Source organism: Lontra canadensis, unplaced genomic scaffold, assembly GCF_010015895.1.
Source record: "Lontra canadensis isolate GAN:19392208 unplaced genomic scaffold, GSC_riverotter_1.0 scaffold84, whole genome shotgun sequence".
Lineage (NCBI taxonomy): Eukaryota > Metazoa > Chordata > Mammalia > Carnivora > Mustelidae > Lontra > Lontra canadensis.
This window is the reverse complement of record NW_022631078.1, coordinates 9143257-9167116: the sequence shown is the minus strand read 5'-3', so window position 1 is coordinate 9167116 and position 23860 is coordinate 9143257. Positions and strand designations below refer to the sequence as shown.

At 57.3% G+C, this 23860-nt stretch overlaps 1 protein-coding gene across 3 annotated transcripts; it reads right to left on the bottom strand.

Annotated features, from left to right (window-relative positions):
• Nucleotides 1–3186: 3186 nt before the first annotated feature.
• Nucleotides 3187–21989, bottom strand: CBX7 (chromobox 7). Of its 3 annotated transcripts, none has more exons than XM_032882978.1 (6): nt 21705–21987; nt 19292–19335; nt 12375–12440; nt 7945–8011; nt 5028–5379; nt 3187–4678 (listed from the first exon to the last, which is right to left on the bottom strand). In XM_032882978.1, exons 1-6 carry the CDS (start codon nt 21771–21773, stop codon nt 4524–4526), a joined length of 753 nt encoding a protein of 250 aa, XP_032738869.1. In that variant the 5' UTR covers nt 21774–21987; the 3' UTR covers nt 3187–4523. The 3 variants fall into 3 exon arrangements, with proteins under 3 accessions (XP_032738869.1, XP_032738871.1, XP_032738870.1); XM_032882980.1 differs by having other exon boundaries at nt 5028–5100; nt 21705–21985; XM_032882979.1 differs by lacking the exon at nt 12375–12440 and having other exon boundaries at nt 21705–21989.
• Nucleotides 21990–23860: the final 1871 nt, after the last annotated feature.

The following is a 23860-nucleotide window of genomic DNA, read 5'->3' as shown; positions in this document are numbered from 1 at the left end:
CACTTTTTCTTCTCAAGATTCACGTCCGCCTCCTTTCCTGACCCCAGCACGGACCAAGCAGGGAAGCCCTCCCCGGCCCAGGAGGAAATCACTCACCCGCCCCCAGTGCTACGGAGCCGCTGACACCCCCGAACAGGAATGAGGGGTACGTGCCGGGGGGGCTTCGGCGCTTGCGGACTGAGTGGGGCGATAAACGGCCCAGGAGAGTACCGCCCCCCGACTTGGGGGTTACCCGCCTGACCAGGATCCCTGCCACGGGCCCCGGCACCCTGCCACGACGGTCCTGTGAGGCCAGGGCCTGACGACAGCCCACTCCGGGATGGAGACGCTGTGACGAGGGGTCTGAAGCCCCTTTTTGTTGTTTAGCCACTGGTAGCTTTTAAGCCTCACTCCCCACTCCTCCCCTTGTACCATCCCAGTGATTCATCTGCCATGGGTTCTGTTGTGTCCCCGCCTCCCCCCACCTCCCACGGACTTCCTGCCTCTGCAACCATGAGCAGATATATTTCTGGTTTTTGGGCCACCAAATGGACAACTCTGGGAGACGTGGCTGTACTTGTCAGGTCATCTCAAGTGGAATGACACAGCTGCCCACAATGGTGACCTCAGGAATGCACCTTCCCGTGACTTTTCTTCCTTCCCCAGCCCATGCTACCCCCTCACTCCTGCTCCTGGGATCACTCCCCAGAGAAAACCCCTGTCTTGGGCTCTGCTTCTGGGGGTGACCGAGGTACCTCCAAACCTGCTTCTCCTTCAGCCTCCGTCCAGATGAAGAACCACCATCCACTCAGAGGTCCAAACTGGAAACCCGGGCATAATCGTGACACCTCCCTCACCGTCCCACCAAACCACTGCCCAAGTCTTGACAAGTCTCCCACCTAAGTCGACCTCCAACCTCTCTGTTCTCCCTCCTTCACAGACATGTCCCTGGCTGTGGCCACCACCACTCCCTGCCTGGGTGGCCGCAGGGAGGGCTGGGATGTGAGCTGATTCTTTACCTGCTGTCACCAACCCTTGTGCGCCCCTGTCTAGCCTCTGCCCTGAGCCCGGGGCAAACCTAAATGCAGAGAAGCTTAGAGGACTCTCCCAGCTGTCACTCATTTTGGCCCCTACCACCACCCTCTGGGCTCAGACAGCTGTGCTCAGCTTGGCTACACAGCAGAGAAGCGTTAGCTCGAGGCAGGCCTGGCTTCCAGAGGCTGCAATTACTGAGGCCCGGGATACTGACCACCCCCTGGGTTCTAGAATAGAACACACTTGGCAGGAAGCAGAGAAAAGGTGAAGACATCAGAAGCACCACTGGGCCTTGGATGATACCCTGCGGGGACTCCGACGGTGGGCACCGCCCATCTACGTGCCAGCTTCCACTTCCCTACAGCCCCCTGCCCCAATTCATCTCACTGTACAACTGGAGGCTCTGGAAATGGGCTGGCCTAAGATCATGGTGGGTAACTGGTGGACCTGGGACCTCTGTCCCAGGCTGCTACCCTGGGGGCTGGAGCTCCTCCCCAGGCCCAGCTGTGACCCTGCCAGAAGCGAAGGCACGAATGCAAGAGCTTTTTTCAAAATCATCTTTAATGTATCTTTAATAATTTTTTTGCCTCATTTACCAGATAAATCATCTAAATAAATAGATGCTATACAGTCTCTTACCAAGATCAGTACAAAAATAAACCGCGCTCTGCACCCGCTCTAGCCCTCCCAGCACACACACACTCGGAAAAGGCATGTGCTTGGAATCAGCCCGCACCCCCAACCCTCCCAAATACATTCATGTTGTCTGAACAAAGCTCGACGCTCATTCCGTGCAAAGGCGGCGTTCTTGTGCTGAGACGTGGAGGCCAGGCCGGCCACTTCCGAAGAGAAGCTAAGCCACCCCCACGGGCACAGCGCCTCCCCCTGCGGGTGGGGAGTCAGCAATGGGACCATCCCCCTGGAGGGATGACAGGGCTCGGCTGGGCATGGCAAGTGGCCGTGCCAGGGGTGGGGGAATCCTCTCCTGGCCCCATCCCACAGCAAGAGGAAAGTACCACCCATGCTCTCTACATTCAAAATGGGTGGGGGCTGGGGAGGGAAGGACAGGCTGTCCAACTCGTTCTAAGCGCCCCCACCCGGGCGAGTACTGGCCTTCTGGGGAGGGGTGGGGTGGGGTGGGAGCTCAGTGTCCCAGGCCCCGCTGGGACGCTCAGGGCTGGACAAAGGTCTGCAAGACCACATCCAGCCCCTCATAGAGGTCTCCGTCCTGGGGAGCCGTGGGGAGCCCCGGCTCACAGGGTTCTGCCCTCTCTGAGCTGCGGGATGCCCTGTGCGTCACAAAGAGCTGAGGAAGAGGCAAGATCTGTCCTGCGGCAGCAGACAGAAAGTCAGCTGTCTCGCTCCACAAATGGCCCCCAGCCCCCCCCTCCCCAAATTGCACAAACAGCTCTTTGAAAGAGCCCATGAGGCAGGACGAGGTCCCACGTCCCCAGAGGGATGGGCTGTAGGCCTTCTATTGCATGCTGCCAGCCCAGCCCCAAAGCCATAGCCAACAGCATTCGATCAGAGAGGACACCCCCCCCCCGGCCCCTGCCACTGGGCCACCTCCACTCCACCACCCTCACGTCTGTTGGGAGCCCGTGTCCTGGGAGAGACCCCCAACTCCAAGTTGCCCTTCCGGAACCCAGGGTCTCACAGCTGGACGGGGCAGGGGCAGGGGTAACTGTGCTGCCCCTCCTTCCCTGGCCCGCCCCCGTATACTCCTCTAGAGTCAACTTCCTGGGCTGGGAGGAACCACCAGAGGGGACCACCCCGCAATGGAAGCACTGAATTGACCCTGGACAACGAAGGATTAAGGAGGAAGGGGAGATAGAGAGACTCAGGGATTTAGGAATCTTGCCAGCAGGGCACCCCAAACAAAAATGGGGCCTAGGCTGTCTTTGGTTTGGGAACTTGGGAAGAAGGGGTCTGGGGGAAGAATCGCCCTATCCTCGTCTCAGCAGGATTCTGCTGACTTCCTCAGGACAAAGCAGAGTGGGGAGAGGGCCCCGGGAGAGGGCAGGCCCCACCTCCTAGTGCCCCAACTCAGGATAGGGGAAGTGGAGGGAGCCGGCCTTCTACTTTTGCTTCCCTGGTGCCCAGCCCCACCTGGATTTTTCTCCCTTACTGGGCTGGAGAAGGGGCAGGGGAATAGCCCCTCCTCCTGACCTGGGTGCAGACAAGAGCCCCTCCTCCGGCAGCCACAGCCCCTTGCTGGCTGGGCTTATACACAGCCTGACCCACCATCCAGGGCAGCCCCACTGCAGGAAGACATGGCAGAGGTCCCCTCCCCTGCAGGAACACTAGGTCACTCCAGGCTGTGGCATTTAGGTTGAATGGGGAGGGGACGTGGAAGGGAAGGAGGAAGGGTTTCAGGAGTTGGAGGCTGCCCTGAGAAGGTGGTGGGACGCTCCCTCCCTCTCTGGGAGGACAGCAAAAGAGAAGAGTGGGTCGGGTTGAAAAGTCACCTGAGTCAGAGAAAACGAGAGCCCCTCAGGGGAGGAAGGACGGGGCCCAAGTGCCTCAGAGCCTGTGCTGACCCTCGGCACCCCTGCAGCTGGCCGGGGGAAGTCCCAGCCCCGCACCGCATGCCCGGAGCCTCGGAGGCCACCTGGCCCTGTGCGGACAGCTGCGAGCAGACTGCGTCAGGAGAGACCCTGTCCCGTGACGTGCTGAGCAAGGCTAGTAAGTGTGGGCTGCCCGTGACAAGTTCTGAGGCGCTTGGAGTCACCCCACAATTCACCAGGTCGGGGTTTCTAAACAGGAGGTTTGCAAGAACCACTGTGCGCGACTGTAGACACAATGCCTGCGGTCCCGGCGTCCCGGGGCTGTGTGTGCACGCCCGTGTGGCTGGGTGTGCACATGAGTGTTTCTCACAGGCCAGGTGATGTGGGGGGGCTCCCAGGGAGAAGGGGCCCAGCTGGCAGCCACCCCAGGGAAGGGCATGGGATGCACCCCACAACCTCAAAGGCCTCCTCCTGCCCCTCGTCTTGACTGGGTCATAGTTGGTCAAAGCCAGCCTCCATGTCCCACCACAAAGCTGGAGTGGAAAGTTAAAAACAAGGACTCCCCCCACCCCCAAAAAGGAAAAGGGAAGCCACCCAGAAAGGCAGGAGTGGGGGGCTCAAGGGAGAGGGTTTGGGCCCTCCCATTCTCCTTTGGTTCCTGGGACCAGCTGCTGCGTCTCTAGAGAACGGTGAGGGATGCATCCAAGAACAGGTGGCCCGGTCTCCAGCCTGGCCCGGAGAGGACCCCCTGACTGGCAGGGCAATGCCAGGCCGCCTCAGCCAGCCCCCAGAGCAGACCACTGAGCCTTTCTGTAAATGTCAGGCGCAGAGAAAGGGGGCGAGGTGGCGGAAAGTGGCGGGAAAGTGTCGGGATCTTGCCCCCTGCTCCTGTTCCATATTTTTTAAATAAAATAATTACCCTGTCCCCAACCCCTCCCCATCTCTGGAAGTCCCCACCCCAAGCCCAAAAGCAAACAGTTTAGGAAGAGTAAAAATGATGACTCAGAACTTCCCGCCGCGGTCCCGGAAGAAACCCTCAGCCGCCTGGGCCTCGCGGAAGGTGACCGTGACGGAGTTGGCGGTGATATCGGTCACTGTCACTTCACTTGGGGGGAGCACAGGAGTCCAAGGAGGGGGGCCCTCGGCCAGGTCTCCATCTGTGGCAGGCACGGGAGAAAGATGGAGAAATGAGGACGGCCCTGACCACAGCACCGGGAAGGCGGGAGCAGGAAGTGGGGGCGGCATGCAGACCCCTGCCCGCCCAGCTCTGGGCCTGGCTCAAGGCTGGACACCCAGGAGGAGGTCACCGCATTTGTCCTCCCTGCCTGGACCACCCCGCCGCAGCAGGGTCACAGGAAGGGCTGGGGCGGTGCCAGAGCCCCACGGGCTAAGTGGCCTCAGGAGCGCCCTGGGCCCGCTCTGGGCATGGCAGCAGCTGGACCTGCCGACTCCAGGGACCTCCCCAGCTCTCAGGGGCTCCGGGCCGGGGCCGAGGGGCCACCTTACCCTCCTCCTCGGGGGGCTGCTCAGCAGGCTCCCACTCGCTGGCCGCCTGCAGGACGTCCGGGGCCGCCGGCTCCTGCAGGAAGAGCTCCCGTGGATGGCTGTGACTGTCCAGGTCAGGCCCGCGGGGCGGGAACTTCTTGCGCGAGAGCCGCAGGTGCTTGTGGGCCTTGCGCGGCTTGCGGAGCGGGAAGGGCAGGGCGGGCACCAAGGGGCCCTTGTCCACCAGCTCGGGCGCCCCTGCCTTGACCACCCCCTCAGGGCTCCCGCTGCCGAGCGGGCACGTCAGGGAGAAGCAGAGCTTCTCCTTGCCCTTGGCCTTGTGGGAGCTCCGCAGGTCCATGCTGTACAGCCGCTGCGGGGGCAAGCCAGGGCACGGCGGGTCAGCCCTGCCCTCCCCGCCGCTGCCGCGCCTTTGCTCATGCTGTTCCTCCCGCCTGGAGTGCCCTTCCCCATGTTCCGTGGCCCGGAGCCAGCCATTACCCCAGCCCCACCAACCCGGCCCAGAAAGCCACCCCTGACCAGCCCCAGCCTCAGGTCTGGCCTGGGGCCACCACATCTCCCTGAGAGGTAGCAGGGGGCTCAGGGACGGAAGCCGCACAGAAGGAGAGCATCCCAGAGGACAAACTGAAAACTGGCCAAGAAAAAGCAAATCTGGATTTATGAAGCAGATAAACTACGGAGTCATTCGTCATGGGGAAGGTATGTTTGCCTACTAAAGGACCCCCAGGGCTGAAACAGCCAGCTTGCCAAGGAGATGGTGTGACGTGGATGCCCTGAGATTCTTGGGCAAGTACCCAAGGGGGGCACATGGCACTGGGTGCCCCGTGTCACGCAGCCATGGGGACAGGGCTCTGCCCGCAGCCCACAGGCTACTCCTTGGCCCCAAGCCGCGGCACAGCCCTCTGGCGATGCCACCTCGCACTCTTGTTAAGATGGGGCTGGAGGACACGTGTTCTACCACCGGAGGGCTGCAGTTCTGTACTCCAGGATTTGTCTCACTGACTCGGGCCAAGAAGTGCACAAATCCAAGGAAGATCTTTGGTGCTAAGGCCCGGGTCCCTCCGGGACAATACCTTCTGCAGCCACCCGTCACCAGAGGCCAAGAGCCCCCAGGAAGAGAGTGAGGCCGTGAGATGGGGCCTGTAGGTCAAACGCTCCCCAGCTGGGAGCAGAGATCACACCCACAGGCTCCAGTCTCCCGTCCTGCCCGCTTAGGCCTGGCACTCGGCCCGGGTACGGGGTGTTACAGGCCAGGAGGAGGGCTGCAGGGCAGGGGTCAGGACAGTGCTGCAAGGCTGGGAGGGCTTGTCCCATCGCAGCGTTACCTAAACCTGCTTCTTCAACCTGGCTCAGCAGCCATCTCGAGCCCAGTAAACTCCTCCAACCCTGCAAGACGATGTTCTCTGCCCTTCTCCACCTCACCAAGAGAGGACTGCAGCTCCGAACAGGCATCCCAGAGCCCCCGGGGTCAGACCAGGCTGTGACACCCTGGGGAAACTCCTGGCCCCCCAGAGCCTCAGTTTCTGCATCAGTGCGACGATGAAGAAACCGGAGTGGCCGGCCCCCGACAGGGCCCCAGCAAGGCCTGCCTCAAGGAAGTCACACCCACATCCCCTCGGGCCCCGGGTGCTGTGCCGTGGGGCTCACGAGGCTGGCCCGTTAAAGACTCTGTGCTTCTCCCTTGCTCTTGCTCTTGCTCTTGGATCGTCCGCTCTGGGGGAAGCCAGTGGCCACACCGTGAGGCCACCGGGGAGCCCTTGGAGAGGTCCACGTGGAAAGTACCAAGCCTCCTGTCAACAACCAGAGCTGACTTGTGGGCAAGGGACTAGCCGCCTTGGTAGCAGAGCGCTCCGCTCCGGCCAAACCTCCAAACGGTGCGCGCTGGTTGACATCACGACCGTAACCCGAACTGGAATCACTAAAGCAGCAGCTACAGGACTCCTGAACTCCGGACCACCCACACTGTGTGACACGCTGAGTGTTTACCGCTCTAAGTTGCTAAGTTCGGGGAAGACGCCGGAAGCAGAGATGCTACCTTTCATCTTGGGACCCAATTCACACCAAACCCCACGGAAAATGCCCACTGCGTGAAGGGAAACCCATCTTTTCTGCCCAAAGCCTCAGGGGATCCACACTCCAGAGTGGGCAGGAGACTGGCCGCGGCTCACACTGTGTGTAGACCAAGAAGCCTTATCATTCGGCCTCGAACCCCTGGGGAACCTCATTCAACTAGGGAGAGCAGGTAGCTCGTCATCTCAATTCTACAGATGACAAAGTTCAAGCTGAGAGGGGTGGAGACTTGCCTCAAATCACATCACTTCAAACTCCATCCACTTACCAAGCAAAGCAGTGAAGTCAGCAAAGTGGCCCCAAGACCTGGGTAACTTGGGGTGCCCTGGAGTCTAGATGCCCACCTGTGGCAGAGGACTGGAAAAGGGGACCCTGTAGGTTTCCCCTTCCTCAAAAATTCCCCATTTCTAGGGCATCCCATGACAACGGTTCCAGAATTCTGAGTCTCCCTTTCTCAGGTTCTAAAATCCCAGGCTCCCACGTTTCCTCAATTCTAAAGTTTATGTTTCTGAGGTCCCCAAATATTACAATTTTGTGTTTTGGGGATTTTGAGCCTCATAAAGGCTTATTTACAAGATTCTAAGCTTTCAAAATTTTAGGCTCCCATCAGCCATATATCCACCCTCCCCCGAACCCCACAGCACCTCCCATCCAGGCTGTCTTCCTTCCCTCCCTCCCCCCACAGAGACTTACCCACTGAGCACCCCCACCCCACAGTGCCCTGAGCAGAGCAAGGAGGGCAAGTGGTCCAGCTCAACTAGCTGGTGCAAGTGCACGGGGCGGGGGAGACTGGCGGCGAGGGAGGGCAGGGGGACCTGTGGGTGGGCACCAAGGCTGACGGGGTTACCTGCAGCAGAAGCCGCTTGGGTTTCGGACCTCTCTTCCTATACCCCGACGCTCGGTCTCGCTCCTCCCTGGGGTGCAAAGCAGATGGCAGAAGAAAAGCAAACACGGGTGACATTTAAGGGAAAGTGAAGCGTCCGCTCCGCCTCGCGCTCTGCAGTCTACAGGGAAAGGGGGACCCGCCATACATCACTCCCTAATCCTAGGGCAGGCACTCCTCCCCACTGCTCTCTTTACACCGTAACGGTGGGGTCCCATGTTCAAATCCCAGGGCCTTGGTCTCCCCATCTGGCAAAAGGGCGGGGGCACAGCCACTGGTCCCAATTGCAAAGGGGGTACTTGGGTGACGTCTCCGAAAGTACGTGGGTGTTTACTGGGCTCCAGAGTCACGCCAGAGCTCAGCTCTCCATACCACTGGGTACAGCCCCCAAAACAATACAGATCGGTTCCCGCCCTCTGGAGAGGGGTACAGAAACCTGTCAATCAAATTTGCCTCCAGTATCCCGGGTGGAGCTGCTGGGACTTGGACTGGTCCTCGTGCAATGAAGCTCTGCCCAAGTCTTTCCCCCTTTGGGATGTGCGTGACACACGTGGAGAGGACAGGCTCTCGCCTGTATCATCTGGCTCAGGAAAAGGAGAGAAACTCGCCTGTACTGAGTCCCTAGTGGATGCCAGGCTCTCTGTCGGGGGCCCTGCCCACATCCCAAATGCACAGGCACAACCCGAGGATGCGTACAAAGCCACACACGACACATGAGACAACACAACAGAGACTCCAACGACAGCAGTGCCGGAGGTGGTGAAAGCTTCAGAGCCATTTTCATTCTGCCAATTTCACTTCATTCCACCCCATTTTCTGTGGCCCCCACTGCAGAGGCCGTGTGGGCAGCTGAGAGAATGTGGAGGCCGGGAGCGTACCCCTACTCCCCGCCCCCGGCTGTGTGACCCCAGGCGGTCTCTCCATCTGAGCTCGGGGAGTCCAGCCCGTCCGGGGCAGCTGTTTCCACCCCTCACCCTCTCCCTCAGCCCTCCTCCCTCCTGCGGAGCTGTGCCTTGTGCACTGGGCCCTCCCGCAGTCCCCGTGGAGTCAGCCCGCCTTGGGGCCCAGGAGCCAGCCATCTGATCACACTGTGACACCAGCCACTCAGCTTGCCAGGACCGACCTGCCGGCCTTTGAGGGTGAGACTCTTCTCTGAGAAGCCGCTGCTGGGCTCCCCAGAACCCCTGTTCCAGGCCCAGCTGCACCCTGACCCACGGGAGACCTTGGCCAGTCACCTCCCCTCTGGACCTCAGTGTCCTCGTCTGGAGCAAGAGGGTCCCTTCTCCCTTGGTCACCAGGGCTCTCGGGAGAAGCAAGAGAGGTCCCTGGGATCTATCAAAATGGGGGGCGGACAAGTGAAATAACAAAGTGAGGTAGGAGAGAGAAGGACGAGAAAGAGAGGAAGAGGAGGAAGATGGGGGAGAGGGAAGGGCTGGAGGGGAAAGGAATAGTGATGGTGGCGTGTCTACAACTTCTCCACGGGTGGTGTTTACTATCATCACACACGGGACACTCTGCACAAGGCATCGCTCTACCTCCCCCTCATGGCCGCCCTGTGAGGGAGCCGCAGTTACTCTCCTCACTTTAGAGTCAGGGAAACTGAGGCACAGAGAGGTTAAGTCACTTGCCCAATGCCAAAATTCTGACAGCGTCGGCCGCTGAGCTCCAGGCTCCAGGCCTAGTGAGGGTCAGGCCCAGGGTCCAGCCAGGGGCAGCAGGGCAGGCCCGGAGTCCAGGCCGCATGACCCTGGTTTCTAACCTGCAGCGTGCGTGCGTGCGTGCGTGACGGGGAAGGGGTCCGTTCTATCCAGACTCACCACCCGGGGCCTGGTTTCTGTCAGCCTTGGATCCTGCCCATCAATGTCCAGGGCTGCAGGGCAGTGGCACCCTGTGAGGCGCGCCCTCTCAGCCTTTCCCTGCGGTCGGGACCCCGCAGAGGAGTCCCCTGGCCAGACTCCTTCTGAGTCTCTTTAAAACCCTGCAAGGCGCAGACTGGAGCGCCTGGGAGGTTCAGTTGGTTAAGCATCTGCCTTCGGTTCAGGTCCTGATCCCAGGGTCCTGGGATCAAGCCCGCAATCGGGCTCCCTGCTCAGTGGGGTGTCTGCTTCTCCCTCTCCCACTACCCCTGCTGGTGTTCCCTCTCTCACTGTCTCTCTCTAGCTGACAAATAAATAAACAAAAATCTTTAAAATAAAAATTTAAAAATTAAAAAATAAAATAAAATAAATAAAACCCTGCAAGGCAGGGGTTAAAGGGACGTCATCCCTCTTTTACCCCTCTTCACCAAGACTGGGAGAGAAGTAAGCCAAAAGTCACACAGTGGGTCTGTCAGTCTCCAAGCTCTTCCTTTGTTCCTTAACTGTTACATTTTTTGACTCATTCAAAGTAAGATCCAAATCCTCCACCGGGACTTATGAGGCACTCCCTGAGCTGTGCTCCCCCTTCCTTCAGCTGCCCTACTCCTGCCTCAGCCCCCACACCTCACTCAACTCACACCACTCCAGCCAGCCACACTCAGAGCCACACTTGCCTCTGTGCTGTTCCCTAAACACTGGCTCTCACCCCAGGGCCTTTGCACAGACCGTTCTCTTCACCTAGGATGTTCTTCTCTAAAATACTTGCTGGGCTCATTCCCTCAGGACTCTGGTCAAACACCCCCGCCTAACCATCCCACTGATCCCTGCACCCTTCCCCCATCCCCTCCCCCCAACCCTGTCTTTGCAGCAGTTATGACCGTCTGATATCGTATACACTTATTGTTTTTTTTGTTTTTATTGTGTGTCTCTGCGTTGGAATTCGAGCCCCATGAAAATAGGGATGTTCGTTGGTTTTGATCCTTTGCTGTGTCCCCAGCACCAGGGACAGTGTCTGGCATACGGCAGAACCTCACTAAAGACTTGTTGAACGAGCCAAAGAATGATCCTTAGTTACCGTCAGGGAGATGATTCGCACACCTGTGCCCACACTCACTGATCTACAGAGTGCTTTCAAACACCTTGCTCCCCATGAGAGCCCTGCAAGGTCAGCACAACTGTCCCCACTTTACAGATCGGGAGGATGAGGCCCCGAGAGGGAGGAGACCTTGCCCACCACCACACAGCTGGCGAGCGGCAGAACCAGGACTCTAATTCAGGGCTTGTACACCGGCCTGACGCTCTCCTCCAGCAGTCCACGACATTCCACAGGATTCTCCCAAGCACCACAGTCCTTTTGGATCAAGGCCCCACCAAGCGCCCAGGAGCCAGAGAACAGCTGTGGGACGGGGACACCCTGATTTTTAAAGTGAAGAACAGGGGTGACTTTTCCTTGGAATGGGCAGCGAGACACTTCCTGCAGAGAAGCAATGGGAAGGGGGGCAAGGAGGGGCAGAGGAAGGGCACCGGACTGGGATTAGGAGGCCCGGGTGAAGCCCTGGGTAGGCGGCTTCCCAGCTGTGAGGTGCCCCCCAACAAGCTCCTTAGCTCCCACAGCCTCAGTTTCCTCATCTGTCAGATGAGACTCTCATCCCCGTCTCAGGAGGTTCCTGTAAAGGGCCAAATGGAAACGATTTTGTGCAAAGATCCTGCCTTGTAAGGGTGGGCAGTTGGGAAGAGGCACAAGGATTTGGGCTGCCCGCTGGCAGGGAGGTCAGTAAAGCTGGGGCTCCTGCAGCAGGTGGGGGTGGCTAGACTCAAAAGACTCCCCAACCAGGAGCAACAACACTTTGTCAAAAGCTTCTCCCTGAGATGCATCATCACTGCCCTTTGGTGGAGTCGCCAATCACTGACCTACCTTCGGAATCAGAGCAGAGCACGAGCAGATAAGGGACACTGAGGCCCAGAGGAGCCTTGCCCAGGGCCCCTAAGCTGGGAGGTGGCCAAGTGGGACAGACTAGAACTTAAACATCCTTGCTCCAAAGCCACAGTCCCTCCCCTTTCTCAAGCTTCCACTGGACTTTCCTTCTCTTGGTGAGAGAGTCTCTATGGAGAATCTCTCTTGGATCTGTCACCAAGGTCATGACTGCCCATTAAGGACATTTCTGCCCCTCATACAGCGCCAGCTCTGTAAAGCATTTTTATACCCATCACAGCAATTGAAAGTCCTACCTTGGGGGAATTGGAGCCGGTGTTATGAGGGATGGCCCACTTTACAGCACAGAGTGAGGCATGGGGAGGTTAGAGAAGTGGCCAACATCACTCAGCAACAGGAAAGGGAGCCAGGGCCCTCAGCTGCTCTGGGACCTGATGTCCACCCCCACTTCTCCCAGCAGCAGACTAGACCAAGCTGTCCTGCCAAACCCCCGCCCCACCCCATGCCCGTGCCCCTCGTTCAGAGCCAACCCAGCAGTAGGCTCCATGTGAAACCTCAAAGCCTGTCTCATGCCCAGCCCCAGTGGCAGGCTGAGGCCCCCTTACTTCTCCTCATAGGCCATGACCAGGCGGGGGTCCAGGATGTGCTCTTCCGGCTCCCACGTGCTGTATCTGGGGAGAGAAGCAAGAGATCAGAAGCTGCCCTGCTCCCCACCAGCATTCCCTGCAGGCTCTCGCCCCCTGCCTGGGCCCCCATAATTGCCACCTACTCCCAGAACCTGTACCTGGCTGCCCAGGCTAGGTCAGGGGGCTCTGACGACACCAGAACTCCCCTCATTCTGAGTACCATTCACACCACCCTACAAAGAACTGTGTCCAATTCCCAATTAGACCTCATGCTCCGAAGTACAGGGCACTGCTCCTGGGGCTCCCTTTTGGTGAGAAGCCTGAGCATGTGGTCAAGGACAGAGGCACTGGCACCAGACCACCTGGTTTCAGATCCCAGCTCTTGAAGGATTTACTCAACGTCCCTGCGCCTCCACTTTCCCATCTGTAAAGAACTCTTGTGCTGCTGAAGGTGTTCATCTAACTGCCTAGCACAGTGCCTGGTGCACAGGAAGTGCTCCGTGCTTCCGGATGCTGTCCCTGCCCACCCTTCCAGCCCTGGTCCCAGTGCAGCCTCCTCTGACTGGGCTGACCTGCTCCCTCTCTCCTTGGCTCACAGCTGTACCTTCCCAGCCCGGCCTGAAGTTTCCTTGCCAGGCCTGGCATGCAGCAGGAACCAGGTAGATGGCTAGCGACTGAATGGTGCCGCACGCCCACGGCAGGTCCCCTTGGTATTTCGAAGGGGGACCTTCCACCACCCCAGACCACAGAGCGCCCCCTGTTGGGCCAGACTTGGGAGGGACAGCTCAGCACTTCACAGCTCAAGCCATCTTCCTTCCACCTGCGCTATTTACTTAACATCTGCCTCTAAAGCAGCTCACTTGTTTTGTTTAATAATTTTATTTTAAAAACAAACTTTAGGGGCGCCTGGGTGGCTCAGTGGGTTAAAGCCTCTGCCTTCGGCTCAGGTCATGATCCTGGGTCCTGGGATGGAGCCCCGCATCGGGCTCTCTGCTCAGCAGGGAGCCTGCTTCCTCCTTCCTCTCTCTCTGCCTGCCTCTCTGCCTACTTGTGATCTCTGTCTGTCAAATAAATAAATAAAATCTTTAAAAAAAAATAAAAACAAACTTTAGGGGCACCTGCCTGGCTCAGTCAGAGGAGCATGTAACTCTTGGTCTTGGGCCATGTGTTTGAGCCCCATGTTGGGTGTAGAGATTACTAAAAAAAATAAATAAATAAACTTACAAAAAAAAAACAAAAACCTTATGATTTCCATAAATGGAAAAACTAGAGTCACTCACCATAAACAGATGCTGATAAATAGAAAATGAAAAGTTTTAAAACACGTACCTGAATGTGTCTGTATATACACATATTCGAATATACAACATACGTACAAACATATAAACACGGGTACGTTCATGTGCATACATGTATATGAACAAACAACACCAAAGCAACGGACTATGATTCTGGCCCAGGCTGCACCCAGCTCTGCTGGGCAACAGGGGAGGTGAACAGGTATCAGGGAGGTGTTAGGAGGCAGGAAGAGGCTGGGTAGAGACTCTGCTCCTGCTGTCTTCTAACCTGCTGAGCTAAAACCTTCATCTTAAACTGAGAGCTACCAGTAGTCCAATCCGGATTCGAAGAACAAGCTACCCGAGGACAGAATCCTTTTCTCCTTCCTTCCACCGGCACTTCCTCACACGGACTTTGTGTTGGCCCCGTGTCAGGCTCTCTGTGCACTCAGCAACAAAGGTCTGAGCCCTGAGGACCTCACAGTCCCTACCCAAGCGCCCCATGCCCAGCCTCAGGCACAGTCACGCCTCCCTTGTACAGGCTGTGCTCTCCACCCGAGGGCCAGTCCCTCCATGATCTCCTCCTCATCCTTCAAGAGCTTCCCCTGACAGCCTCCTCAAGCTCCCTGCAGAATTCACCCTCCCCTCTGCTGCTCTCCACAGCCTAGTGCACTTGACACCTGCCAAAATTTCTGATGAATCCAGCTGGCATCCTGGCGGGCAGACTGCAAGCCCTCTCCAGGGTGCCCAGCCTCACACCCTGGGTGCTCTGGGAATGATACAGAAGCCACTGCAGAGTTCTGTTCACCCTAAAGAAAGGCTAAGCGTGAAACTGGGGTTTTTCTGATACTTTGCATAAAGCCCAAAGTATAAGCAACCAGAGACTGGCAGAGACTCCAGAACTTCCTCTTGCAAAACAAAGGTTAGATTTCTTCAGCAGTAACTAGTTACAAGGAAGGAGGAATTTTGTGTTCCTCCTATGTCCTCTGCCTCGCCCTCTCTCCTCTAGCTGTTGATGTCTCTACAGTGTTCCAGTCTTCTCTGCCCTGCCCACTTCCCCACTGCCCTGCCCATTTTTTTGTTGATGTGGGTGCTGTGTGGTTCCCGGCAAGTCCCTAACCTTCGCTGGACCTCAATTTCCTCATCTTAAGAATCACCACCACCACCATCATGGTAAGAGCACCACTCACTACCGGGGACTCATCTATTCCTCATAAAACCCCCATAGGGTAGGTTACCCTATTTAAAGATGAAGAAACAGGCACAGAGGTAAGCATCTTGCCAAGGTCACTGAGACAGTAAGTGGCCCGTCTGTGGTTGGAACTGTTGAATCTTGGCCTTTGGGTCTCTCACTTGTCACTGCATCTGGCTCCCCACCGGTCTGTGATGTCCTTGGGAGACGGAGAGTGCCTGACTACGTCCTGTGTCTGACCGGGACCTTGCACACAGTGGGTGCACAGAAAGGCTCAGCGGATTCAGGGCGAATCGTTACAGGGCCGGGAGGCGTGTTGACAGGCTCAGACTATGTAAGCAGCAGGAGGCCTGGTCCTGCTCCATACTGTGGTAGAGGAATGGTTGGAAGTCTGCACTACGGTCTCAATTCTCTGGACATCTCCGCCCCCTAAAGTGGAGGCCATTAACACCGCTCCACGATGCGGGGAGCCAGGGGCCACAGCCACCGCAAACGCGCTTTGGGCGCAGGCAGGACCAGAGCGCGCAGCGGGCGGGCGGCAGGGCGGGTGGAGCGAGCTGAGGGACTGCACTGGCAGGGCGGGAACCGAGCGCTCCGTGGGGGGCGGAGAGCCCTACTTTGCCCCGCCCCGCCCCTGCAGGGCAGCCGCCGTGCGCGCGCACGCACGGAGGAGGGCGCGCCCCGAATTACCAGGCCAGCCAATGGGGAGCGGGGGCGGGGACGGAGCGCGCCAGCCCCGAGGTAAACACGGCCACGTGACCGACCGCCCCGCCCCCGAGACCGGGTAAACAGGCTCCCGGCCGCCCCGCCTGAGCCGCGCTGCGCAGGCTCCCGCGGTGCAGGGGGCGGGGTCCCCCAAAGCCAGGCCCGCCCCAGTCCCCCAGGCCGATTTAAAGCTCCCCAAAATGAGAAGCAGCGCGACGCGCTCAGGTCCGAGATTGAGGCGCGCGGCGGTGCGCAGGTTAGTCCGTTTACTCATCCGTGAAGTGGGACTACCAAAGGTCCCTGTATTGGGGGCTTCAGTGACCATTAGATGTGCTCAGCCACGTGAAGCACTTAGCTCAGTGTGATACATAATAAAAGCAAATACGCGTTAATTAAATCAGTAACAATGGAGTGCGAAAACCTGCCAGGCCAGAGCCCTGGACTCTGCTGCTGCTGCCCAAACCCAGCGTTGGAAGAGGAAGGCGCGCCTCCTCCGTCCCTGGCACTGGGTTATGAAACTTCTGTCTCAGGCAGCCTTCCACAGAGTGCTGTGAGGCTATGGCCTTACTTTACAGGTGGAGAAATGGAGGTGCAGAGGTAGAGGGCTTTGTAAAGCTACAGAACTAGGGTTCAAAGGCAGCCGGGTCTGGCTCAAAAGCCTAAGCACTTCCTTCTGAATGGTCAAGAGAGGAACAGGCAAAAGATCCTCAGTTGCAGAGCTGATGGTGTATCACAGGCTCTAGACCCCAAGCCCTGGGATCAAGCAAACCATAGTGCAAATCATCCCAGTTGTATTTGACCGTAGGCACAGACTCCTCTGCTAGAGATTTCTGTGGGCCCATCTGTAAAATGGGTTGTCATGAGGCAATTAAAAATGGGCCAATGTCTGACTCATACAAGGTGCTTATGGATTAGCAGCCTGCTATGCCCACTGACAATATCATTACCAAATCTCCACAAAGGCAGTCCTCCCTAAAAGATGGGGTCGTATTCACAAGTGGGGAAAGAAGCAAGGAATGCATTTCCAAAGCGGGAACAGCAGTCCTGGGCAGGCAGTGTATCTGAGGGTCTGTATGGGTCAGAGAGCCTGGAACTAACGATTTGACATCCTCTGCCCTGTGCCCCCAGCCCCTCCCTGGGCAATTTGCTGTACCTTCCAGAACAAACAAGATAGCTCCTCTACCCCATCTGCTGGGGAGGAAGGTCAGTCATTTGTCTGCAGCTGGGGACAGAAAATGGGCAAAGCATGTAATGGTCTAACATGGGCCCGGCACAGAATGAGTATATATCTAAATTATGCTTTCTGTTATTAATATAAGCCTCCTTGATCAGGTGAGGAAGGTGTTGCTGAGCAGGAGAATCTGACTCTCCTCCCCACCACGGCTGGCACTACCCTAGCCAAGGCTCCCAGGCCTGCAGGAAACAGCCTGCCCAACTACCCACTCCCCCACTTTCGCAGCCTCTTCTCCAAGCAAGGGCCCCTGGGGGGGGGGGAGACTAAAGCCCAAGTGGATTACAAAGGAGCCCGGGGTTCTTCTGCATCTTCCCCTAACTGAACCTGTTTTCCTCCCCAGTGAAGTAGGGTGATGCAGTGGTTGGCAGAAGTAGGTACCATACCGCATGGGGTGGAAGTTATAGTCTTATCATGGTTTCCCCTCTTTGGGCCTCAGTTTCCCCATCTGGGACTGACCTAAGCCATCTCTAAGCCTCCTCTGAGCTCCTATGAGGAATGGAATCTCCCAGATCCCTTTCCTGGCTGCAGGGAGACCTAGAGGCTGAGCTGTCTAACTTCACATTAACAACAAACATTTCCTAAGTGCCTGGCCATCTGACAATGCACTGGGTACCTGTCTCCATCACCCAGTCCTCACAACAGCACTGTGATAAAGGCTTCATTATTCCGACTTGTAAATCAGGAAGCAGAGGCCCCACCATGTTGGGGACCTGGACAGCTGTGAGCCAGCCAGGAACCCAGGACTAAAGTGCAAGGGAGCCAGCAGTACCCGAGGTCATCTGGTTCTAGCTCCCAGAATTCCTCCAGGGAGTCATAAGAGGCTGTCACTAGGGCCCACCTGGTGGTCTCAGCATGTGACGAAACAAGCAGCATCAGAGCCAGGGGCTCAGGTCAGCAGAAACAAGAGGGAGTGCTCTCGGAGTGCTAGGCACTTCTCTCCTGGCTAAAGCTCTGATAGGCAGATCTATCCATGTCGGATTGAAAAAGCGGAAGAAGGAACTTTTCCTTGATAATACCTCTGTTTAGAGAAGAAAATCTTTTAAAAGCTGGAGTCTTTTGAGGAGGAAAAATCACCAGCAGTGCCTGAAAGGCCAACAGGCTGGTCATTACGCTCCAATGTATTGCCTTCCAGTGCAGAAGCTAAGGGAGAGAGCACACCCAGGGGGTCGGTGCTCCTGCCGCCCACCCTAGGCATCTTCCTTTCCTAGCCCTGCCTCAACTCCTACTGCTCCTTCACCCAGCCTAGAATGCCACTTCTCACGTGCCCCAAGGAGGAGGGGATCCTCCCCCAGGTCCAGGGTGTTGGCAGGGGGAGGCAGCAGGAGTAGACCAGTGCATTCTCAGGTTGGCCAGTCTCCAAGCCCCACCTCAGGATGCCTGCAGGTCGCCCTAAACACCTGCACCCAGGACTTGCACCCCACAAGGGGAAGGAGGGTGAGAGAGGAGAGCTGGGCCCGCCCTCTAGAGTCTATTTTGCAGATCGGGAAGCTGAGGGAACACAGACTGTATTTCCCTCTGCTGCGTCTCCCTACCAGGCCCCCAAGATGCTCCCAGAACCCAGGACCAGGTCAGCCCTCAACACAAGCAGGGCAGAAAGCCCCTGGCACACACAGCACACTCTGGGCAACGGGGGTTTCCAGGAGCCAGTCCCTAGCACGGAGGGCAAGGAGGCAGGACACCCACAAACCAATGAAGAGGCCCCACGACTGGTTCATTCCCTCCCACTGCCACCCCCTTGTTGGGAGGTGATTGGTTAGTAAGAAGGTTCCTGATTGGACCTCAGCAGGAGAGGTGGAGCCACTGGGAGAGGTCCTAGACCCAGCAATCTACCCCCCAACTCTGAGATGGAAGAGGCATAGAGGAGATACCCGAAACTGGGGAGGCCCAGTTCAAGTCCCACCTCTGCCTCCACTTGCTGTGTGACCTAAGGCAAGGTGCTTACCTTCTCTGAGCATGTGTTCTCATCTTTAGAGATCACCATCATACCTACTTTACAAGGCTGTATGGAAACCTATTTGGTACACTGCAGAGTGCTGTCCAAAGGCAGAGTGGGCTCAGGCTCTGGCCCTAGCTCTGTGGTACTGTGGATTCATGCCCCACCGGCTAGACTTGTCTTATCCAGCCCCCAAACCGCACTCAGCTCTGTATTTGCTCTACCTCCGCCTGGCCAGCAGCCATCTCTGAAGCCAAGATACTGGGCCTTCACCTCCTAGGTGCCAGGAAAAGCCAGAAGAGGGGAGGGGAGGCTCCAGCCAGAAGATGGAGCTCAACCCAGAGGGCAGCAGGAGAGAAGAGTGGGGCCCACTCTGACCCTCATGTCCCTCTAGCGCCTCAGCTGGCGAGGGGAAACGGGCCCAGAGAAGAGGAAGATTTAATCAAGCTTCGAATGCCACTAAAGCAGCTGGAGCTAAAAGCTAGGTGGGAGAGAGGCAAAAGGCGAATGAAGGATGAACAGTTAGGCAGAGACAGACACACAGAGGAGCCTTACTTTGGAGGCCATCCTTTCCACTTCACGAGATATTCGACTTTACCCTGGGAAGAGAGAGAAGCAGACACAGTGAGATACACAGCTGCCCCAACAACCACTCACAGGACAGTAAGACCCAATACTTTCTGCAGACTGATGTTCTCCCAAGACATACACAATCCAGGGACACTCCACCCCCCCGCCCACTCTGCACCAGATCCCCACCAACCCAGAGACACCCAAACTTTGGCTGCTGCATGACTACCCCAGACTGTCCTTCCTGTGAAAGCACAGAAGGGCATCTGGCCCCAAACATTTCTGGGGCTTCTGTGGCAGCTCAGAGCCCATGTCACACATGGGGAAACTAAGGCCACATGGGGCACATATCACCAAAGATCCAGTGCCCAGAGTCCCACAGCTAAGACCATAACTCCTCTAACTTTTTCGAACAGAAGACTCTCCAAATTCTAGAAAATTCCTCACTGGCATGTTTCCAATGGCTCTAACCCCACCCGCCGCTTCCCTGGGAGAGGCTGCCTCTGGCCCAGGGGTTGACAGGCAGATAACTTTAAGGCTTTTAACTCAAGGGGCACCTGGGTGGCTCAGTGGGTTAAAGCCTCTGCCTTCCGCTCAGGTCATGATCCTAGGGTCCTGGGATCGAGCCCCGCATCGGGCTCTCTGTCAGTGGGGAGCCTGCTTCCTCCTCTCTCTCTGCCTGCCTCTCTGCCTACTTGTGGTCTGTCAAATAAATAAATAAAATTTTAAAAAAAAAAAAGGCTTTTAACTCAAAAGACCCTGGCAGGACCCCAGAAAAGGCTGACAAAGTCTCCACCTTCAGGAATGATGGTCACCCCTCCAGTAGTTAGAAAATAGAGTCTGACCCCTCCCTTCCTCACTGACAGGGGCCTGGCTTTCCAGTCCCACCCCATGGGCACCAGAACTCTAAGACCAAGATATGTCACCTCATCAAAGAGGCCTGCCCCGACTAACCCTTCTAATGCCATCCCTCCCACCTTCCAGTTCTCTTTCTGCATAGCAAACAGCCCCCCTGGAAGGCATCTGTGTTTATTTCCTTGTTCATTGCTTGTCTCCTCTGCCAGTATGCTGGCTCCATGAGGGAAGGGATGTCTGCTTCCCTGGGGCTTAGAATAGTGCCTGGTACATAACAGAACCTCAATAAATATATTTTGAGGGAACAGCTGAAGGAATGATGTCCTTCACTTTCTGGAACTACCATGAAGAAGGAGGATAACCACTGTATCTGCTTAGGCTACTGTGCATGGAAAGCAATGGGCTTTGTGGAATAAATTAAAATCGAGGAAATCCTGGAGGAAGGGAGAAGGAGGAGGGGCAGCCCTAAGAGTTCAACCCCATCAGAGCAGAAGGAAGAAAAGCCCCTGGCACACCTCGACCTTCACCCTTGGCTCTCGATGCCAGGACTGAGTTTTCTCTCTCCAAAGATGAGCTAGCCATTAGCCAACTTGAGCTCCTGCTTTACCCCCATCTCTGCCTTGCTGTGTGACCTTGACCAGGTCACTTCCTCTGCCTGGGTCTCAGTCTCTGCCTCTGTCAAACCGTGACCTCTAAGACCCCTCCCAGCCCTGCCACTGGAGCCTCCCAAGGGGCTGCAGAGGGGAGATAAGGGGAAAGGATGGTGGTGAGCGCCGGAAGGACTTTCCCCAAGGGCTTCCATCCCCCCACCTCTCGTCTGAGGAGACCACTCTGCAAACAGGTGCACAGGAAGTGTGAACCCCCGAGGCGCGGGTACCCGAACCCAATGGAACAGATGCCTCTTTCAATTGCAGGGCATGTTTTGGAGGCGAATGGAAGGGGGAGGAGCTTAGAGGATGCCCCAGCGCTGTAGGCGGCCTCACTGAGCTTGGCCGGGCGGGGCTGAGAGTTGGGGTGGGGAAGACAGAGAGGTGTGCGCTGCAAGACGGGGAGAAAGCCGGAGGTGGGGGTAGAGGGATCCGAAAAGGTCGAAGTCCAGAGTTAGACCTCAGAGGCAGGAGGCTGAAGCTCCGCCTCCAACTTCAAAGGTCTCGGTACCGAGCCCGGAGTCCTGAGTTCGAGACCCAGCTCCGACGCTAACACACCAGCGAGCCTTTTCCTTAACTTGGGCCTCCATCTCCCCTTATTTAGAATAAGGAGAGGTTGAGGAAGGATGGCGTTCAGGATCCCTACAGTCTGACCCCAACCTCCAGCTCTGGCGGGCTCAGCTACCTCCAGGATGCCGGGGCGACAACTTTTATTCTACTCGTCCTACAAGGTGGCAGGGGAAACTGAGGCACAGACTGGGGAGATGAGCCCAGCAGCGCGGAGCCGCCTGGGCCCCCGCCCCACTTTCCCCCTCGCCGCCAGCGTGGAAGGGACGGTGCTGGGGACAACAGGGGACCCCAGAGGGGTCCTGGGAGCCGCCCCCAGGCAGCCTCACCTTCCGCACGCGCTTCTTCCGGATGCTCTCCACCGCGAACACCTGCTCGCCGATGGCTGACAGCTCCATGCGGGGCGGCGGGCGAGCGGGCCCGGGGCCGGGCCGGGCCGGGCCGGGGGCGGAGCTGCGGTGCCGCGGCTGAGGCGCGCGATGCTCGGGCCGGCGGGGACCCCGTCACCCTCGCCCGGGCGCGCACGCGCACGCGCACGCGCGCACACCCCCTCGCGCTCCCTCACGCCGCCGACGTTCCATTTTTGAACCTGCGCAACGTTTTCCTCTGCGCGAGCGAGCGAGCAAGCGAGCGCGCGAGGAGGGGGCGGGGCGGGGGCTCGGCTCGCGCCCGGCAGGTCACGCCCCTCCCTCCTGGGCCTCCCCCTCCCCGAGGGCCCCGCCCCGCCCCCGATGGAGCCCCGCCCCTCTCCGCCGCCTTGCGGGGGGCCGCGTGCTGCTGCCTCGCGGCGCCGGTCCGCGGGACTTATTTGGCGCGGGCGTCGCTTGGTGTCGGGGCGGAACGAAATCTCAAGACCGAGACGCGTTTCTTAAAACGCTCCCGGTGACTCTGGGAGGCCGGAAACGACACGCCCCGGTTCGGCCGATGAGAAACGGGCCGAGAGCGCGGAGGCCATGTGTCCCCCCACCTCCCACAGCGGAGCGGGCGGGGCCGGGGCGCGGACCCCGAGCGGCGGGAGGGCGGGGCCAGCCGAGATTCGCTTCTGCGGACCGAGGCCTGTGGGTCCGGGCTCCAGAGCGGCGTGGTTGGGCCGGTCCTGAGCACTCGCCTGCATGTCCGTCCGTCCGTCCTTGGGCGGCTGTGCGGAGGCCCCCGGCTAGGCAGTAACTCGCCGCAGGTGTGGCGGGGGCGGGCTTTTCCGCCACGCACTTGGCGTTCGGCACATAATAGTCGTCCCACTGCTTGTGGAATGAATGGATCTTGAGGTCCCCGACGGACTCTGCCTCACCCAGGCCATCCCCCTTCTGTTTTCGCTCCGGCGCCACCATTCCTGCCCGCCCGGCACCGCGCCCCTCGCGCTCCCACCGCCTACCTGCGTGGATCCCAAGTCCTGCCTCCCTGCCCTGCTTCCCTGCACACCCCTCGTCCTTTCCGCGGGACTGCAGCGACTACCTCCTCACTGAGCTGCCGCCCCCTCGGAGCCGCGTCCACAGGGTGCCAGAGAGCGCTTTCTCCAATGCAGATCTGACTTGGTCACCCTCGTGCTTAAACACCTCCCGTAGCTCCTTATTCTCCTCAGAGTAAAGTCCAAACGCCTCTGTCTGGCGCACAGAAAAAAAGAAATGATAGATTTACGCTCCACTTTTTATCAGAAGCAACGGAAGCGAGCCAGAAGGCACTGGAATGATTTATGTCCAAGGAGAAAATAACCATCATCTTAGAATTACGTACCCAGTGCAATTTTTTTTCAAAAAGTATGTGCCCAGTGAAAATATCTGTCCAGGAGGGGGAGAAATAATAACATATGCTAAGACTAAGCCTTTGCCACTATCAGACCCTCCCTAAAGGAAATTCCAGCGGAAGAACTTCAGACAGGAGGAAGATGATCACAGACAGAGGTCTGATGCAATAGAGAATAAAGAACAATGAACATTGACGATATAAAACAATAACAATGTCTCCTGGATAAAAACAGAATTAAAATGCACAAGAACAATAGCATATAACTTGGATGAGCGGAGTTAAAGGGTTCTAAGATCCTTATGTTTGTCAGGAGGCAAGGGGAGATACCAAATACACTTAGACTTGGCCGACTTAATGTAAGTTGTGGTTACCAGGATAAACTAAAAGAATGGAAATGCAGCATATAACATTTATCCGAATTATTAAAGGAGGAAAATAGAATGAGGAGATACACCCAATCAATCCTAAAATCAGCAGGAGCAGAGAGAAGAATAAATATCAGGTGGGACAAAGAGATGACAGATACAGATTCAAATGTGCTAGGAGTCATACAGCAAGTGGGCTAAATGTTGTAATTAAAATGCAAAGACTATCAGACTGGATAAAAATGCAACTCCATGCAATTTAGAAGAGACCTCCCCAAAACGTAAGGGTACTGAAAGGATGAAAATAAATGCACAGGAAACTACATTATGCCAAGGCTAACGAAAAGAAGGCTCTTCTAGCTCCTTTAATACTGGGG